The 15,061-nt window shown below is 28.3% G+C and overlaps 1 protein-coding gene across 1 annotated transcript, besides 5 other annotated features; it reads left to right on the top strand. All coding sequences in view use genetic code 6, as the record gives it.

Moving 5' to 3' along the window:
- Positions 1-814: 814 nt before the first annotated feature.
- On the top strand, positions 815-13,537 carry IMG5_184320 (hypothetical protein; the record flags this gene model as incomplete). Its single annotated transcript, XM_004027326.1, has 7 exons — positions 815-817; positions 891-1,236; positions 1,293-1,885; positions 1,932-2,865; positions 2,928-12,304; positions 12,355-13,107; positions 13,169-13,537. The coding sequence occupies 7 exons, from the start codon at positions 815-817 to the stop codon at positions 13,535-13,537; spliced, it is 12,375 nt and encodes a 4,124-aa protein (XP_004027375.1).
- Positions 2,553-2,587: a microsatellite.
- Positions 2,645-2,680: a microsatellite.
- Positions 10,934-10,997: a microsatellite.
- Positions 12,303-12,349: a microsatellite.
- Positions 13,538-13,721: 184 nt separating the features above from the next.
- Positions 13,722-13,792: a microsatellite.
- Positions 13,793-15,061: the final 1,269 nt, after the last annotated feature.

The raw sequence follows: 15,061 nt of genomic DNA on the forward strand, positions 1-15,061 counted from the left end.
GAAAAGTTAATAGTGTAAAATAATATAATAAATGTAAGTAAAATAAAAGGAAGGCAATTTACTAGATTTTATGTTCTTTTTTAAGGTTTCTAGTATAATTAAGAGCACAATTATTAAATTTAAATTTAGCTCAACCATATTGATAATGTTATTTAGTTTAAAGATAATTTCTTAAATCATTAAAGTAAAGAAATATCTAACACTAAATTTATTCTATTCATTTGTTTGGCTTTTTTAGTAATATGTTTGCTTGTTTTTTTATTTATTAAAAAAATTAAAAATCTCAGAAAAAAAAACTATATTTAATTTTAAGAATTAACTGAGTAAAATATTGAAGTCTGATATTATAAATTTTTTTTTTTTTTTTATTTTTATATAATCTAAATATTTTTATTTTTAAAATTTATTCTTTATACAATTTTTTTATAATTAAATCTTTTTTTTTTTCTTTATATATTTAAAAAATAATTTGTAAATTGTATTTTATAAAACAAATAATATTTTTGTTCAAAAGTAAAACTTCTGTAATTATTTATTGTATTATAAAAAAAAAAAAGATATTTAAATTTTTTGTAACATAAAAAATATTTATTATATGTCTATTTATCTATTTATTTAAATTTGAAAAAAAAATAAAAAATATAAAGAGATAAATGAAAAATATTCATGTAATACTATAAATAAAATTTATTTCTTTTTTTCAATATAATTTTTTTAAAAAAAAACAAAAAAACAAAACTTAAAAAAAATATATATATATAAATAAAATATTAAAAAAAAAAAAAAAAAGAAGAGTGAAAGTATTTGAAAAAAAATGGTAAATAAAAATAAGATAAATATTAACATATAACATAAATAAAATAATTATTATATAAAATAACAAAAAAAAGCCTTAACCCTTAGTTTGGACTCAATTAAAATAAACAGGGACAACGCAGCCCACCACTCGTTCTGGACATACAATAGTAACAGTTGGAAAACAGCATATTATGTTCGGAGGATTAGATAATGATAAGAATAACTTTAAAGACGGGAAAATATCTCCCAACAATTAAGTATTCAATCTAAAGATTTAAGGAAATAACTGTGAATGGAGATAACTCACCTGCTCTGGAGATGTTCCACTACCAAGATGTTATCATGCAGCTTGTGCTATATCTGCTGATAGAATGCTAATATTTGGAGGAAGTTATACTTCTAACTTGAGATTTAATGACACTTATATTTTAAAAACAAGTAAAAAATATTTCTATATAAATATTTACAAAAAAATATCAACATTTATAATTTAGCAAATCAATAATGGTCAAAACCACCCAACTAAATCAGTGGAGGAGAACCGAAAAATGCAGAATCGAAAATCGGAGCTCCATAACCTCGTTGTGCGCACAGTGCTACCTATTATGATGGAAAGGTATTCGTTTTTGGAGGTCATGGAGGTATTAACTATTAAAGACTAGCCTTTAACGACCTTTATGTTTTAGAAACTGAAGGCTTTGAATGGACAAAATTAGAACCTAAAGGAAATCCCCCAGAACCAAGAGGAGGACATTCAGCTGCTATGATGGCTAATAAACCTTTATTAATGATTTTCGGAGGATGGAGCTTTTCATCATAGTATTCGAACACTATTATCTATGATATTGAAAAAGATGAATGGATAGATCCTGAATTAACTCACGAAATTCCTAAGTGGAATGCAGGAGGAATTATGACTCCTTCTATTCCTTCTTGGAAGTATTTCATTTTTGGAGGAAGTGTTGGATAATTTGAAGATGGTGGAAATAGAGCAAACTCAAAATATGTAGATGATTCTTGGGTTTTAGATGTAGACGGATTATATTGGGCTGTTGTTAATATGGAAAGTGATAATTCTGGTGAAAAAGTAATATTTTTATAATAATAAAAAATAAAAAATAAATAAATTATAGAATACTATAGTAAAACCTAAACCAAGAGAAAGTACTGCTATGTTCTATGATTCCAATGAATCTAGAGTAATTATTTTTGGAGGTTGGGCTAATAATTGGCTTAACGATATTTGGGCACTTAATGTGTCTTCTATTACAGGTCCTCCTTATGCAATATTTTCTATTAAGCCATGTTTAGGACCTATAACAGGTAAGACTAAAATTACAGTAATAGGAGATGGATTTAAGGATAGTTAGAATATCAGTATCAAGTTTTTCGGAGGGAAAATCGAAAAAGAAGTATCAGGAACATTTGTTAGCGAGAATTAAATTGTGTGTGAAACTCCTACTTTTGAATAGCCTAGAAAAGTGGAAGTAACTGTATGTATGAATAAAGGAGATTATACTATTACTAAGAGCTTCTTCGAATATTATTTGAACACTAAGGCTGAAAAAACTATAGTTTATGGTCCTGGTTTGTTAAGTGAGAATAATACTGGAACTTAAACATGCATTGTAGTTTAGGCTCGTAATAAAAATGACTAAAATAGAGAAAGTGGTTCTGATGAATTTGTTGTTACAATCAGAAATCCTGCCAAACTTAAAAAAATAGAAGAAGTTAATGAGGCACCTAAAGAAGGCGAAGAAGAGGAAGAAGATGAAGGAGAGGGAGAAGAAGCTGAAGAAAAGAAGGCCAAAAAATTAGCTGCAGAAAAAGCTAAATAAGAATTAGAAAAAAAATAAGGAGAAGAAAAAAAGAAGGAGAAGAAGTCCAAGAAGTTGATCCTTCTTTAATTGCCTTCACAATAATAGACAATGATGATGGTTCTTATTTTATTAATTTCACTTCTGAAGAAGAGGCTACTTTAGAAATTGATATTAAATACAAAGATGAAAATGGAGAATTATAAGCTGTTAGAGGTAATCCTTTTAAATGCTCATTTATAAAAAGCAAGTCTTAAAATAACGAAATTACAGGACCTGCTGTATATAATTATATTGCTAAATAATTAAAAGATATATCCGAATTCATTGATTCTACAAAAGAAAATATTGATATTAGAAACAAGAATATATCCGAAAACGTAAAAGAACTTATTACTGTAATGGAGAATTTGGATTAAGTTAGAATTAAATAAGAAGATCATGTACTAATTTTAGACACTATTGAGGAAATGTTGTAGTTTTTGAAAAAGAAAGAACTCGCGAAAGATGCAGATATAAAAAAATGCAAAAAACTATAAGAAGAATGGAAAAACTTATCTAAAATTGCTTAGGCAGTTAAAAAAGATATATAAGGCCCCGTAAAGACTGAATCTGATAAAACAAAGGATAAGATAAAGAAATTCGAAGAAATAACCTTAAAAGAATTCTTAATGGGATTAAAGAAGGAGTCTTTCTTTAACTATAAAACTGGTGTAAAAGAGTCTTTCTAAAGAATTCAAGAAGTAAAAGAAAAAGTAAATGAATTTGAATAAAACCTAAAATAATATGATGACTTAGCTTAAATGTTCGAATTCCCTGACTCGGTTGTTGGATGTAAGAAATTAATGGAATAGATTAAAAATGATTTGTTTGCTGTAGAAAAATTATGGTAAAGAATAGAGGTTTCAGAAAAATCTTTTGATGAATATAAAGTTATGAAATGGGGAAGTATTAATACAATGGATATGGAAGATGAAATTAAAAAATTAAGAAAAGCACTTATTGATTTAAGAGGTATTGATAAAAGATCAAATGCATTCTTAGGAATCTAAGAATAATTCAAAAATTGGGCCACTTTCTTGCCTTTATTAGGAGAATTAAAAGATCCTTCTATGAATTCTACTGATGGTAGACATTGGAAAAAAATAAAAGATACTGTAAAAAAAGAATTTGAAGTAAATGATTAATTGGAATTATAAACTATTTGGGATCTCAAATTATTTGACTTTAAGGATGCAATTGAAGAAATTACTGATTAATCTAAATAAGAGCTGAAAATGGAAAAAAATCTTAATAAAATCATTGAATTCTGGAAGGATATTTAATTCGAACTTATTCAACATAAAAACACTGATATTCACACTTTAAAAGTATCCGAAGAAAATTTCGAAACTTTGGAAGAACATTAATTATAAATAAACAACATGTTACTTTCTAAATATATTGCCTATTTTGAAAAGGAAGTTGAAAAATGGAAATCCGATCTAGGAAGCATTTATGATGTTGTATAATTATTAATCGAAGTATAGAAAACCTGGTCTTTCTTAGAAAATCTTTTTATTTAATCCGAAGAAGTCAAACGTGAATTACCTAATGAATCAGCTTCATTTGTTGGAATCGATAAGGAAATGAAAGAAATCATGTCTCATGGTTGTGAATTAAAAAATTGTTTATAATTTTGTACTATTTCAGGAATGCTTAAAAGACTAGAGAAAATATAGTCATAATTAAAGGTTTGTGAAAAAGCTTTAAATGAGTTTTTGGATTCTAAAAGAAGAGCCTTCCCTCGTTTCTATTTCGTCTCTGTAAATGATTTATTAGATATTCTTTCAAATGGTAATTCCCCAGCTAAAATTAACAGACATATGAGTAAAATTTTCTAAGCTATAGACAATCTTGTCTTGAAAGAAGAAGGAGGTGGTGGAAGACCTACTGCTTTGAAGATGATTTCTTGCGTAGGAACAGAAGATGTAGATTTTTCTTAACCGAAAAGTTTATTAGGAAAAGTAGAAAGCTATCTAAAAGATGTAATTGATACTATGATTGGTACATTAAAAGACGTCACTTAACGTTCTTTTAAGAATCAATAAACAATGCAAAGATAGGAATGGTTGAAATAAGATCCTGCTTAAATTACACTTCTTGTTAATAATATTATTTACTGCAAAGCTGTTGAAGATGTTTTCTTGAAATTACAAGGAGGTGATATTAATGCAATGAAGAATTATTTAGATGAATCAATTAATTTACTTACAGGATTAATTAAGATGGTCCAAGGAGATTTATCAGTTCCTTTGCGTTAAAAAATTATGTGTCTTATTACTATTGATACACACTCCAGAGATGTTGTCATTCGTCTTATTAATGAACACGTTAGAAAAGCAGAAGAATTCCAATGGTAATCTCAACTTAAGTTTTATTGGGATGGAGAAGCCAGAATTAGAATCGCTGATGCTAGATTTGTTTATTCTTATGAATATTTAGGTAATGGCCCTCGTTTGGTTATCACTCCTCTTACTGATCGTATTTATGTCACTGCTACTTAAGCTTTACATTTGATGATGGGTTGCGCACCTGCTGGTCCTGCTGGAACTGGAAAGACAGAAACAACAAAAGATTTAGCAAATGCCTTAGCTAAAGCATGCTATGTATTTAACTGTTCATCTGAAATGAACTATGAATCTATGGGTAATATCTATAAAGGATTAGCCTCTAGTGGTTGCTGGGGTTGTTTTGACGAATTCAATAGATTACTTCCTGAAGTACTTTCCGTATGTTCTGTATAATTTAAAGCTGTTACTGATGCAATTAAATAAGGAGCAGAAAGATTCATGCTCGAAGGTGATGAAATTTCACTTGATCCTACTTGTGGTGTATTCATTACTATGAACCCAGGTTATTTAGGCCGTGCGGAATTACCTGAAGGTTTAAAAGCACTTTTCAGACCCATTACAGTTGTTGTTCCTGATTTGGAACTTATTTGTGAAAATATGCTTATGGCAGAAGGTTTTGTAGAAGCTAAGATTCTTGCGAAGAAATTCGTTACTTTATATATGTTGTGCAGAGATTTGCTATCTAAATAATTGCATTACGATTGGGGTTTAAGGGCAATTAAATCAGTACTTGTCGTGGCTGGTGGTTTCAAAAGAAGTGAACTTACTATTTCTGAATAAGCTTTACTTATGAGAGCTTTAAGAGATTTCAATATTCCTAAAATTGCATATTAAGATTTATATGTTTTCCACGGTTTATTGGGTGATTTGTTCCCTGGAATCGATGTCAAACCTAAAAAAGATTTGGCTTTTGAAAAAGTTGTATGTGATGTTTGTGTAGAAAATAAACTTGACCCATCTCCTGAATTTGTGCTTAAAGTTATTTAACTTGGAGAACTCTTAGCTATTAGACATTGTGTGTTTGTTATGGGACCCCCTGCTGCTGGTAAATCTTCAACATGGAAAATTTTAGCTAAATCTTAAGATAAAGTTAATAAGAAAACAATATTAGTTGATATGGATCCTAAAGTTGTATCAACAAAAGATTTCTACGGATATAATTTACCATCTAAAGAATGGAAAGATGGTCTTTTCTCAAAAATGTTACGTACACTAGCCGAAACTCCAGATTTGAACATAAAATGGATAGTTTTAGATGGTGATTTGGATGCAAATTGGATTGAATCCATGAACTCAGTTATGGACGATAATAAGATTTTAACTTTGGCAAATAATGAGCGTATTCCTTTAAAGCCTCATATGAGAGCAATTTTCGAAATTAGAGATTTACGTTTTGCTACACCTGCTACTGTATCAAGAGCTGGTATTCTTTATATTTCTGATGAAGGTGGTTATTAATGGAGATCTTATGTAAAATCTTGGATTAAATAAGAATTCCCTTCAGATGCTGAAATGTAAAAGAACTTAGATTAACTTTTCATGAAATTTGTTCCCGATACATTAGATCATATTAAAAAACACTGCAGATTCTTAGTGCCTGTATCTCCTATGTCATAAGTAGTTTCTATTTGTAAGGCTTTATAAACTTTACTCAAAGGAGAAGTCAAAAACTTAGAATATTTATTCGTTTATGCACTTATATGGGCTGTAGGAGGAGCTTTAGCTGAAAAAGACTCAATTGATTACAGAAAAGACTTTTCTACTTGGTGGAAAGGAGCTTGGAAAACAGCAGTAAAATTTCCTGGAAAAGGAACTATTTTTGATTATTATGTTGATTAAAGTGGAGACTCTTCCAAATTTACAGAATGGAATAAAAAATTACAAAATAAAGAATTTGATCCCTAAACCGAAACTATGGGTAATATTACTGTCAATACAATTGAAACTGTAGCTACTTCGGATTTCATTAAATCTTATTTAATGGTAAAACATCCTTCTTTATTGATAGGTAACTCTGGTTGTGGTAAAACATAATTAGCTAAAGGTATCCTTAAAGAAATTGCTTAAGCAAAACCTGATTTATATGCCTATCAATTAATTAACTTTAATTATTATACTGACTCTCCTTATTTATAAGGATAAATTGAATAAACACTTGAAAAAAAAGCTGGTAGATAATATGGTCCTCCTGGTAAAGTTTAATTAATTTACTTCGTCGATGATCTTAACATGCCCTAACTCGATCCTTATGATACTCAAACCGCTATTGCTTTATTAAGACAAATGGCTGACTATGGACATTTCTATGACATAGGCAAATTAGCTCTTAAAGATATTATTAATACTTAAGTTTTAGCTGCTATGAATCCTTCCGCAGGTTCATTCTATGTAAATTTGAGGTATTAGAGACATTTCTGGACTGTATCAATTCCTTTCCCTGATAACGAATCTTTGTCTCTTATTTATATTACATTCCTTAATGGACACTTAAAGAGGTTCAAATCTACAATTTAAGAATACTCTAATATAATCGTAAGAGCCTCTCTTTTACTTCATTAAGCTGTTACTATGAATTTCAGAAAAACGGCTATTAATTTCCATTACGAATTCAACTTGAGACATATGTCTAATATTTTCTAAGGATTACTACTTTCAGATCCTAATAGATATTAAGAACCTGATAAATTAATTAAATTATGGATTCATGAATGTGAGAGAACTTACGGAGATAGACTTGTTTCTGTAGATAACTTGAAAACTTATAAAGAAAACATATCTGATATTGTAAAGAAATCTTTCTCCAAATTTAATTTTTCAAGATATTTCGGATAAAATCCTGAAAATCTTATTTATTGCAATTTTACTTAAGGTATAAACTCTGATAGATTCTATGATTAAATGCCAAACAATGATATGGAAAAGCATATTTCTGAAGCATTAAAAGAATATAATGATAATAATGCGATTATGGGTCTTGTACTTTTCGAAGACGCAATGAAGCATGTATGTAGAATTTGCCGTATAGTACTTCCTTCGAGTGGACACGCATTACTTGTCGGTGTAGGAGGTTCTGGTAAATAATCTTTATCTAAACTATCCTCATTTATTATGGGTTACACTACTTTTTCAATTACAATTTCAGCAACGTATTCAATGGTAGATTTGCGTACTGATTTATAACAATTATATTTCAAAAGTGGACCTAAAGAAGAAGGAATGCTCTTCTTATTCACTGAAGGATAGATAACAAACGAGCGCTTCCTCGTATATATAAACGATTTATTATCATCAGGTGAAATATCCGAATTATATACATAAGATGAAAAAGAAGCAATGATAAACTAAGTAAGACCAAAAGTTAAAAGCGATGGTATTCCAGACACTAGAGAAAACTGCTGGAACTGGTTCATTAATTCAGTAAAGAAAAATCTCCATATGGCTATTTGTTTCTCTCCAGTGGGAGATATGAGAAGACGTGCTCGTTAATTCCCTGCACTTGTAAATTGCACAGTTATTGATTGGTATTAACCTTGGCCTTAAGAGGCACTTTTTAATGTAGCCAAATCCTTTTTGGAACCAGTTGATTTGGGTGCTGATAAAGTAAGAGATGCAGTCGTTAAATTCATGCCTTTTAGTTTTTCATTGGTTAATGATTTAGGATTAAAATTACTCGAATAAGAAAGAAGACATGCTTATACTACACCTAAATCTTTCCTTGAATTAATTAGTTTGTTTACAAATATGTTACAATAAAAGAGAGATATTCTTGAAAAAAATAAAGAAAGATATGAAACTGGTCTTGTTAAATTAAAAGAAACTGCCGAATAAGTCGCCATTATTGAGGTTGAAGTAAAAGAAAAGCAAGTCGAAGCCGAAGCTAAGAAAAAGGAAGCAGATGCATTTGCAGAAGTAGTCGGAAAAGAAAAAGACAAAGTAGAGATCGAAAACACTAAGGCCTAAATCGAAGCCTAAAAATGCGCTGTAATCAAATAAGATGTCGAAGAAAAGAAAACATCTACTGAAGCTGATTTGAGGGCAGCTGAGCCTTTAATAGAATAAGCCAAATAGGCTTTAGATTCGATTAAAAAAGATGATTTTAGAACAGCAAAATCATGGGCAAATCCACCTGCAGGAGTGCCTGAAGTATTCGCTGCGACAATGTATTTATTAGCCGGATTTTTCCCTGAAGCAATTGAAATTGACAAAACCAAAAAACCAAAAGCAGTAGATTGGAAAGCAGCCTTAAAAATGATGAAATCGCCAGAAGAATTTTTAACAAAATTACTAGGTTTCAAAGATATTGTAGACTAGAATTTAGTACCATAAACAAATGTCAATATAGTCAAAAACTAATATATTTCCATGCCTGTTTTTACTCCAGAATAGATGGCTTCAAAATCTGGTGCAGCTCGAGGAGTGTGTTCTTGGGTTATTAATATTGTTAAATATAATGATGTTATTTAAGACGTAGAACCTAAACGTAAAGCTTTGAAGGAATCTACAGAATAATTAGAAGAAGCCAACACTAAATTGGCTGAAGTAGAAAATTAAGTCGCTTAATTAAATGCTTAATTAGCTAACTTGACTGCTGAATATAATAAAGCTGCTGGTGAAAAGGAAGCTGCTATTAACGAAGCTGAAAGGTGCGCTAGAAGACTTAATTTAGCCTAAAGATTAGTTACAGCTCTCTCAAGTGAAAACGAAAGATGGGGTAAATCAATTATTGCTCTTAATGATTAACTTTAACTTATTGTTGGTGATGTCCTTATTGCATCTTCATTTGTTTCTTACGCAGGACCTTTCAACAAGAAATTCAGAAACATAATGATAAACCAAAACTTCGTAAAATTCATGAAAGAAAATGTAATTCCTATGTCATTAGATCCTGATCCGATAAAAATTCTAACAAACGAATCCACTATAGCCTTGTGGAATAAATAAAAACTACCTTCAGATTCTGTATCTATTGAAAACGGTACTATTCTTACTAATTCTGCTAGGTATTCACTTATGATAGATCCTTAATTATAAGGAATTACTTGGATTCGTGAAAAAGAAAAAAATAATAGCTTGAAAATATTAAGACTTGGTTCTAAGAATATAAACAGAGATTTAGAAATGTCTATAGAAAATGGTTATTCGGCTATTATTGAAAATATGTCAGAACGCGTAGATGCTATTTTAATGCCTATTATTGCTCGTTCATTTATTAAAAGAGGTAAGAATAAAATCATTAAATTTGCAGGAAAAGACCTCGTTTTGCATAATAACTTCAAGCTTTTCTTACATACAAAGCTTTCTAATCCTCATTATCCTCCTGAGATATAAGCTGAAGCAGCTCTTATTAATTTCACAGTAACAGAAGCTGGTTTAGGAGATTAATTATTATCTTTAGTCGTTGCAAGAGAAAGACCCGATTTAGCTAAAAAGAAAGTCGAATTAATTACTCAATAAAACGATTTTAAAATCAAATTGAAAGATTTAGAAGATGAGCTTCTTTTCAAATTAGCAAATGCAAAAGGAGATATTTTAGATGATATTGCTCTTATTGAAAATTTAGAATACTCCAAAAAACTTTCAGTTGAAATTGCAGAAAAAGTCGCTGCGGCTAAAATTACAGAAGCCAGAATAAATGAAACATCTGAAAATTATAGACCTGCCGCATCTAGAGGTGCTTTATTTTATTTCATGCTGAGTGATTTGCCTAAAATACATTCATTCTATAAATATTCTCTTGAATCTTTCATTATTGTAATTAATAGAGCTATTGATAATATATCCGAAAATAAATTATACAGTAAAAACAATATGATTCCATTCTCTTAAGAAGGAGAAGAATATAATCCTAACGATGAAATTGCTTCGCCGGAAAAAGCCCATGAAACCGAAAAAAATGACGAAGCAGTTGAACAAGAATAAAAAAATGAATAAGAAAGTGATAAAAAAGAAGGGGAAGAAGAAGGAGAAAATAAAGAAGAAGAATAAGAAAACTACGAAGAAGGTGCTTCTCCACCTAAATAAGCTGCTAAAGGAGATGAAGGCGAAGAACCCATGAGTCCTCGTTCATTAAAAAAACGTGTAGAAGAACTAATTGAATCTCTTACTTACACTGCTTATTAATACACAAGAAGAGGTACATTTGAAACTCATAAACTCATTATTGCAGTAATGTTATGTCTAAGAGTTCTCTTAAGATCAGGAGAATTAGAAGAAGCTGAAGTAAACCATTTAATTATTGGAAAAGTAGATCCTAATCCTGGTGCTATTCCTGATTAATTGAAATCTTTCTTAACCGAAGGTATTTGGGCTGCATGTAAAGCTTTAGAAACAATAGTTCATTTCTAAGGATTTTGTTAATCTCTAGAAACCGATGTCTTATAATGGAGAAAATGGTATCAAGAAGAAAAAGCTGAATTAGCAGATTTACCGAAAGCATTCAAAGAGTTAAATAAATTTTATAAATTATTACTTCTCCGAGCTTTAAGACCTGATAGATTACCTTCAGCTTTAAGTTAATTCGTCTCAGATAAAATGGGAGAAAGATTCATTGAATAGCCTCCCTTTAATATTATAGATACATTTTCTGAAACTATTAAAACTATTCCTATTTTCTTCGTACTTTTCCCAGGTGTTGATCCTACTCCTGATGTTGAAAAAGTAGCTGCTTAGTATGACATTTCATCTAATAATGGTCGTTTTATTAATATTTCTATGGGATAAGGACAAGAAGACAGAGCTAAAAAAGCTGTTTTCGATTGTGCTTAAAAAGGATATTGGCTAATGTTATAAAATGTACATCTTATGTAAAGTTGGCTCTATGGCCTAAATGGTTTAGAAGGTTTCCTTGAAAGTGTTTTCGCAAACCCCAAAACACATCCTAATTTCAGAGTTTTTATTTCCTCCGAACCTCCAAATGTTCTACTTCCTTTACAGTAAATTATACCTGAATCAATCCTTTAAGCATCCCTTAAATGCGCAAATGAAGCACCTTAATTCTTAAAGGCAAACTTAAGACGTGCTTTTAGCAAATTCGACTAAGAATTCTTGGATAAATGTGATAAAAAACCTCTAGAATTTAAATCTTGTTTGTTTGGTTTGTGCTTCTTCCATAGTCTTATGCTTGGAAGAAAGAAATTCGGTACCTAAGGTTGGTCAAGAGTATATAATTTTAATGATGGTGATCTTACTATTTGTGCTAATGTACTATTTAATTATCTTTCTAAATATGACTAAGTACCATGGGATGATTTAAGATATATTTTTGGTGAAATTATGTATGGTGGACATATTACAGATGTATTTATTATATATATAAAAATGTATATTTTTATTAAATAAAAAAATAGGACTGGGATAGAAGAACAAATAGAACTTATCTTTTAGTGCTTATTAGACCTGAATTACTATAGCCAACATTCAACTTAGCTCCTTTGTTTAAATCGCCTGATGCATCAAAGTTTGATTATTCTGCTTATTCAAAATACATTGAAGAAAAATTACCAATTGAAACTCCTTAAATGTATGGTATGCATCCAAATGCCGAAATAGGTTATTTGACAGCTGCTTGTGATTAAGTATTTTCCACAATCCTTGAAATATAAGGAGGAGCAGCAAGTGGAGGATCGAAAAAAGACGATGGAGTAATGGGAACTCTTATGGACTTCAAAGCACGTTGTCCTCCAGACTTCAACATGTTATTAATTGAAGAAAGGGTAAAGGAAAAAACTCCTTATATAGTTGTTTGTTTATAAGAATGTGAAAGAATGAACGGACTTCTTAAAGAAATTAAAACATCTCTTGAAGATTTAAGGCTTGGCCTTACAGGAGCTCTTAACATTACCGATGCAATGGAAAGTTTAGCATAATCTTTATCTTTTAATAAAGTTCCTGCTTCTTGGGAAGCTAAGGCATACTTTTCTAAAAAACCTCTATTTATGTGGTTTGCTGATCTTATAGAAAGAAATCTTTAATTATCAGAATGGTCAAAAGAATTATAAACACCTAATTCTTTAAATATTACTTATTTATTCAATCCTATGTCTTATTTAACTGCTATTATGTAATATACTGCTAGAGCTAAAGGTTTACCTTTGGATGGTGTAAGAATATATATATATATAAATAGTCATATTTTAATTTTTTAATTTTAATAAATAATAGATTGCAGTTTAAACAAATGTAACTTCTATGAAAAGCCACGAAGATGTTGTAAATACTGCTGAAAACGGAGCTTATATACATGGTTTATTCTTAGAAGGAGCAGCATGGGAATTAGGTGGATAAGGTTAAGATGGCTATCTTATTGAATAAAAACCAAAAGAATTACATCCTAGATTGCCTGTTGTTAATGTTATTGCAGTTCCTATTGCATCAAAGAAAACTGCTGGATAATACGAATGTCCTGTTTATGTTACATCCGCTAGAGGTTAAACTTATGTTTTCAAAGCTAATTTAAATATGGAAAGTGAAGATTCAGATCCTAATAAATGGATTTTATCAGGAACTTGTATTCTTCTTAGTGATGATTGAAAAAAAATTGACAAAATAATTATTATTTTAAATAAAGGAATAATTAAATATAAAATATATTATATTTATAAAGAAAATATATAAAAATATATAAATAATTATAACTATAGTTTATATCTATATTAGTATTTTTATAAAAGAAAAATTATATTAATTTTTATTGTTTATTCTTGAAATAAATAATTATTATATATTTTATTTATTTATTATTTTAATTTCTATATTTTATTTTTTCTCTTTTAATATTTATATTTTTTATTATAAATATCTCTATTTATCCATTTTTATTTTAAAAAAACTCTTTTTTTCCTTACGTTTGATTTTTTATTCATTTATCTTACATATTACTAATATTAAAAAAATAAAATAATATCAATTAATATTTTTTTTTATATATAATTCAAAATACTTCTATGAATATTTATTATTAATTTCCTCTTAATCTATTTTCCAATTACCTAAATATTTGTATTCATCTTTTAATCATATATAAGTATGTAAGCCTTCTTTTTTATATTTACTTTTTTCATTCACCTTCATAGACATCACCATTTTCAAAATATAAAACACCATATCCATCCATTTTACCCTGAAAAAAATCTTCTTCATATCTATCTTCTGTTTAGATATTTTATTTATTTTATACAAAGTAAATATTAAAGTACTATTTTATAAAAATTATAATGCCTTTTCCATGAGGAAAATATTCTTAAAACTCGCCATCGTATTTTTCCTCATTAATATAAATATATATTTCCATATTTTTTTTTTTCCCAATTATATTAGTATATATTTGTTTTATTTAATATTTAAAAAAATTTTCATTAATAAATATCTCATAGTTCCTTTTACATATGTTTTATCTTAAACCCAATTTCTTTCATATTTATTTTTGTCTTAATATAACAGCTCTACCAATCCGTTTGTTCTGTTATTTTCCATTCTCCTTTATAAACATATCCTTTAGTAAATTCATAATATTGAATATCTTTAGCTAAAAAAAATAAAGCTATATAAAATTTATATATTCCATCTCAACATTTTTTAATTATTTTTCCATTATCTATCTTACATATTTTCTTTACTTATATAATTTCTCCTTTACCATTTTTATTATGATAATTCCACATTCATTCATATACATTCTAATTTAAATAAGTATATTTTCTATCTCCTTGCTTAAATCTATTTAAAGGTAATAAAATCAAATTTTTAATATTTTATTTTATATTAAAAATACTTGATATATCTCAGTTTGCAAATATATAAGCCTCATTTACATAGAAAATATAATTTTTTTTCATTAGCCTTTAATTATATTATAAAAATAATTTTAATAATATTTTTTTATAAAATTAAAAAAAATACATTGGAATATACATTTTTATATTTAAGTATTATTAACCTTTTATATTATTAATATATTAGTTTTTTTATGTTTTATTAATACCATTTTATTTATAAAAAAAATTATCCAATAAATTAAGAAAGATTTAATAAATATTTATTAATTATATTTAGCAT

Source organism: Ichthyophthirius multifiliis, assembly GCF_000220395.1.
Source record: "Ichthyophthirius multifiliis unplaced genomic scaffold scaff_1120509251336, whole genome shotgun sequence".
In the NCBI taxonomy this organism is placed as follows: domain Eukaryota; phylum Ciliophora; class Oligohymenophorea; order Hymenostomatida; genus Ichthyophthirius; species Ichthyophthirius multifiliis.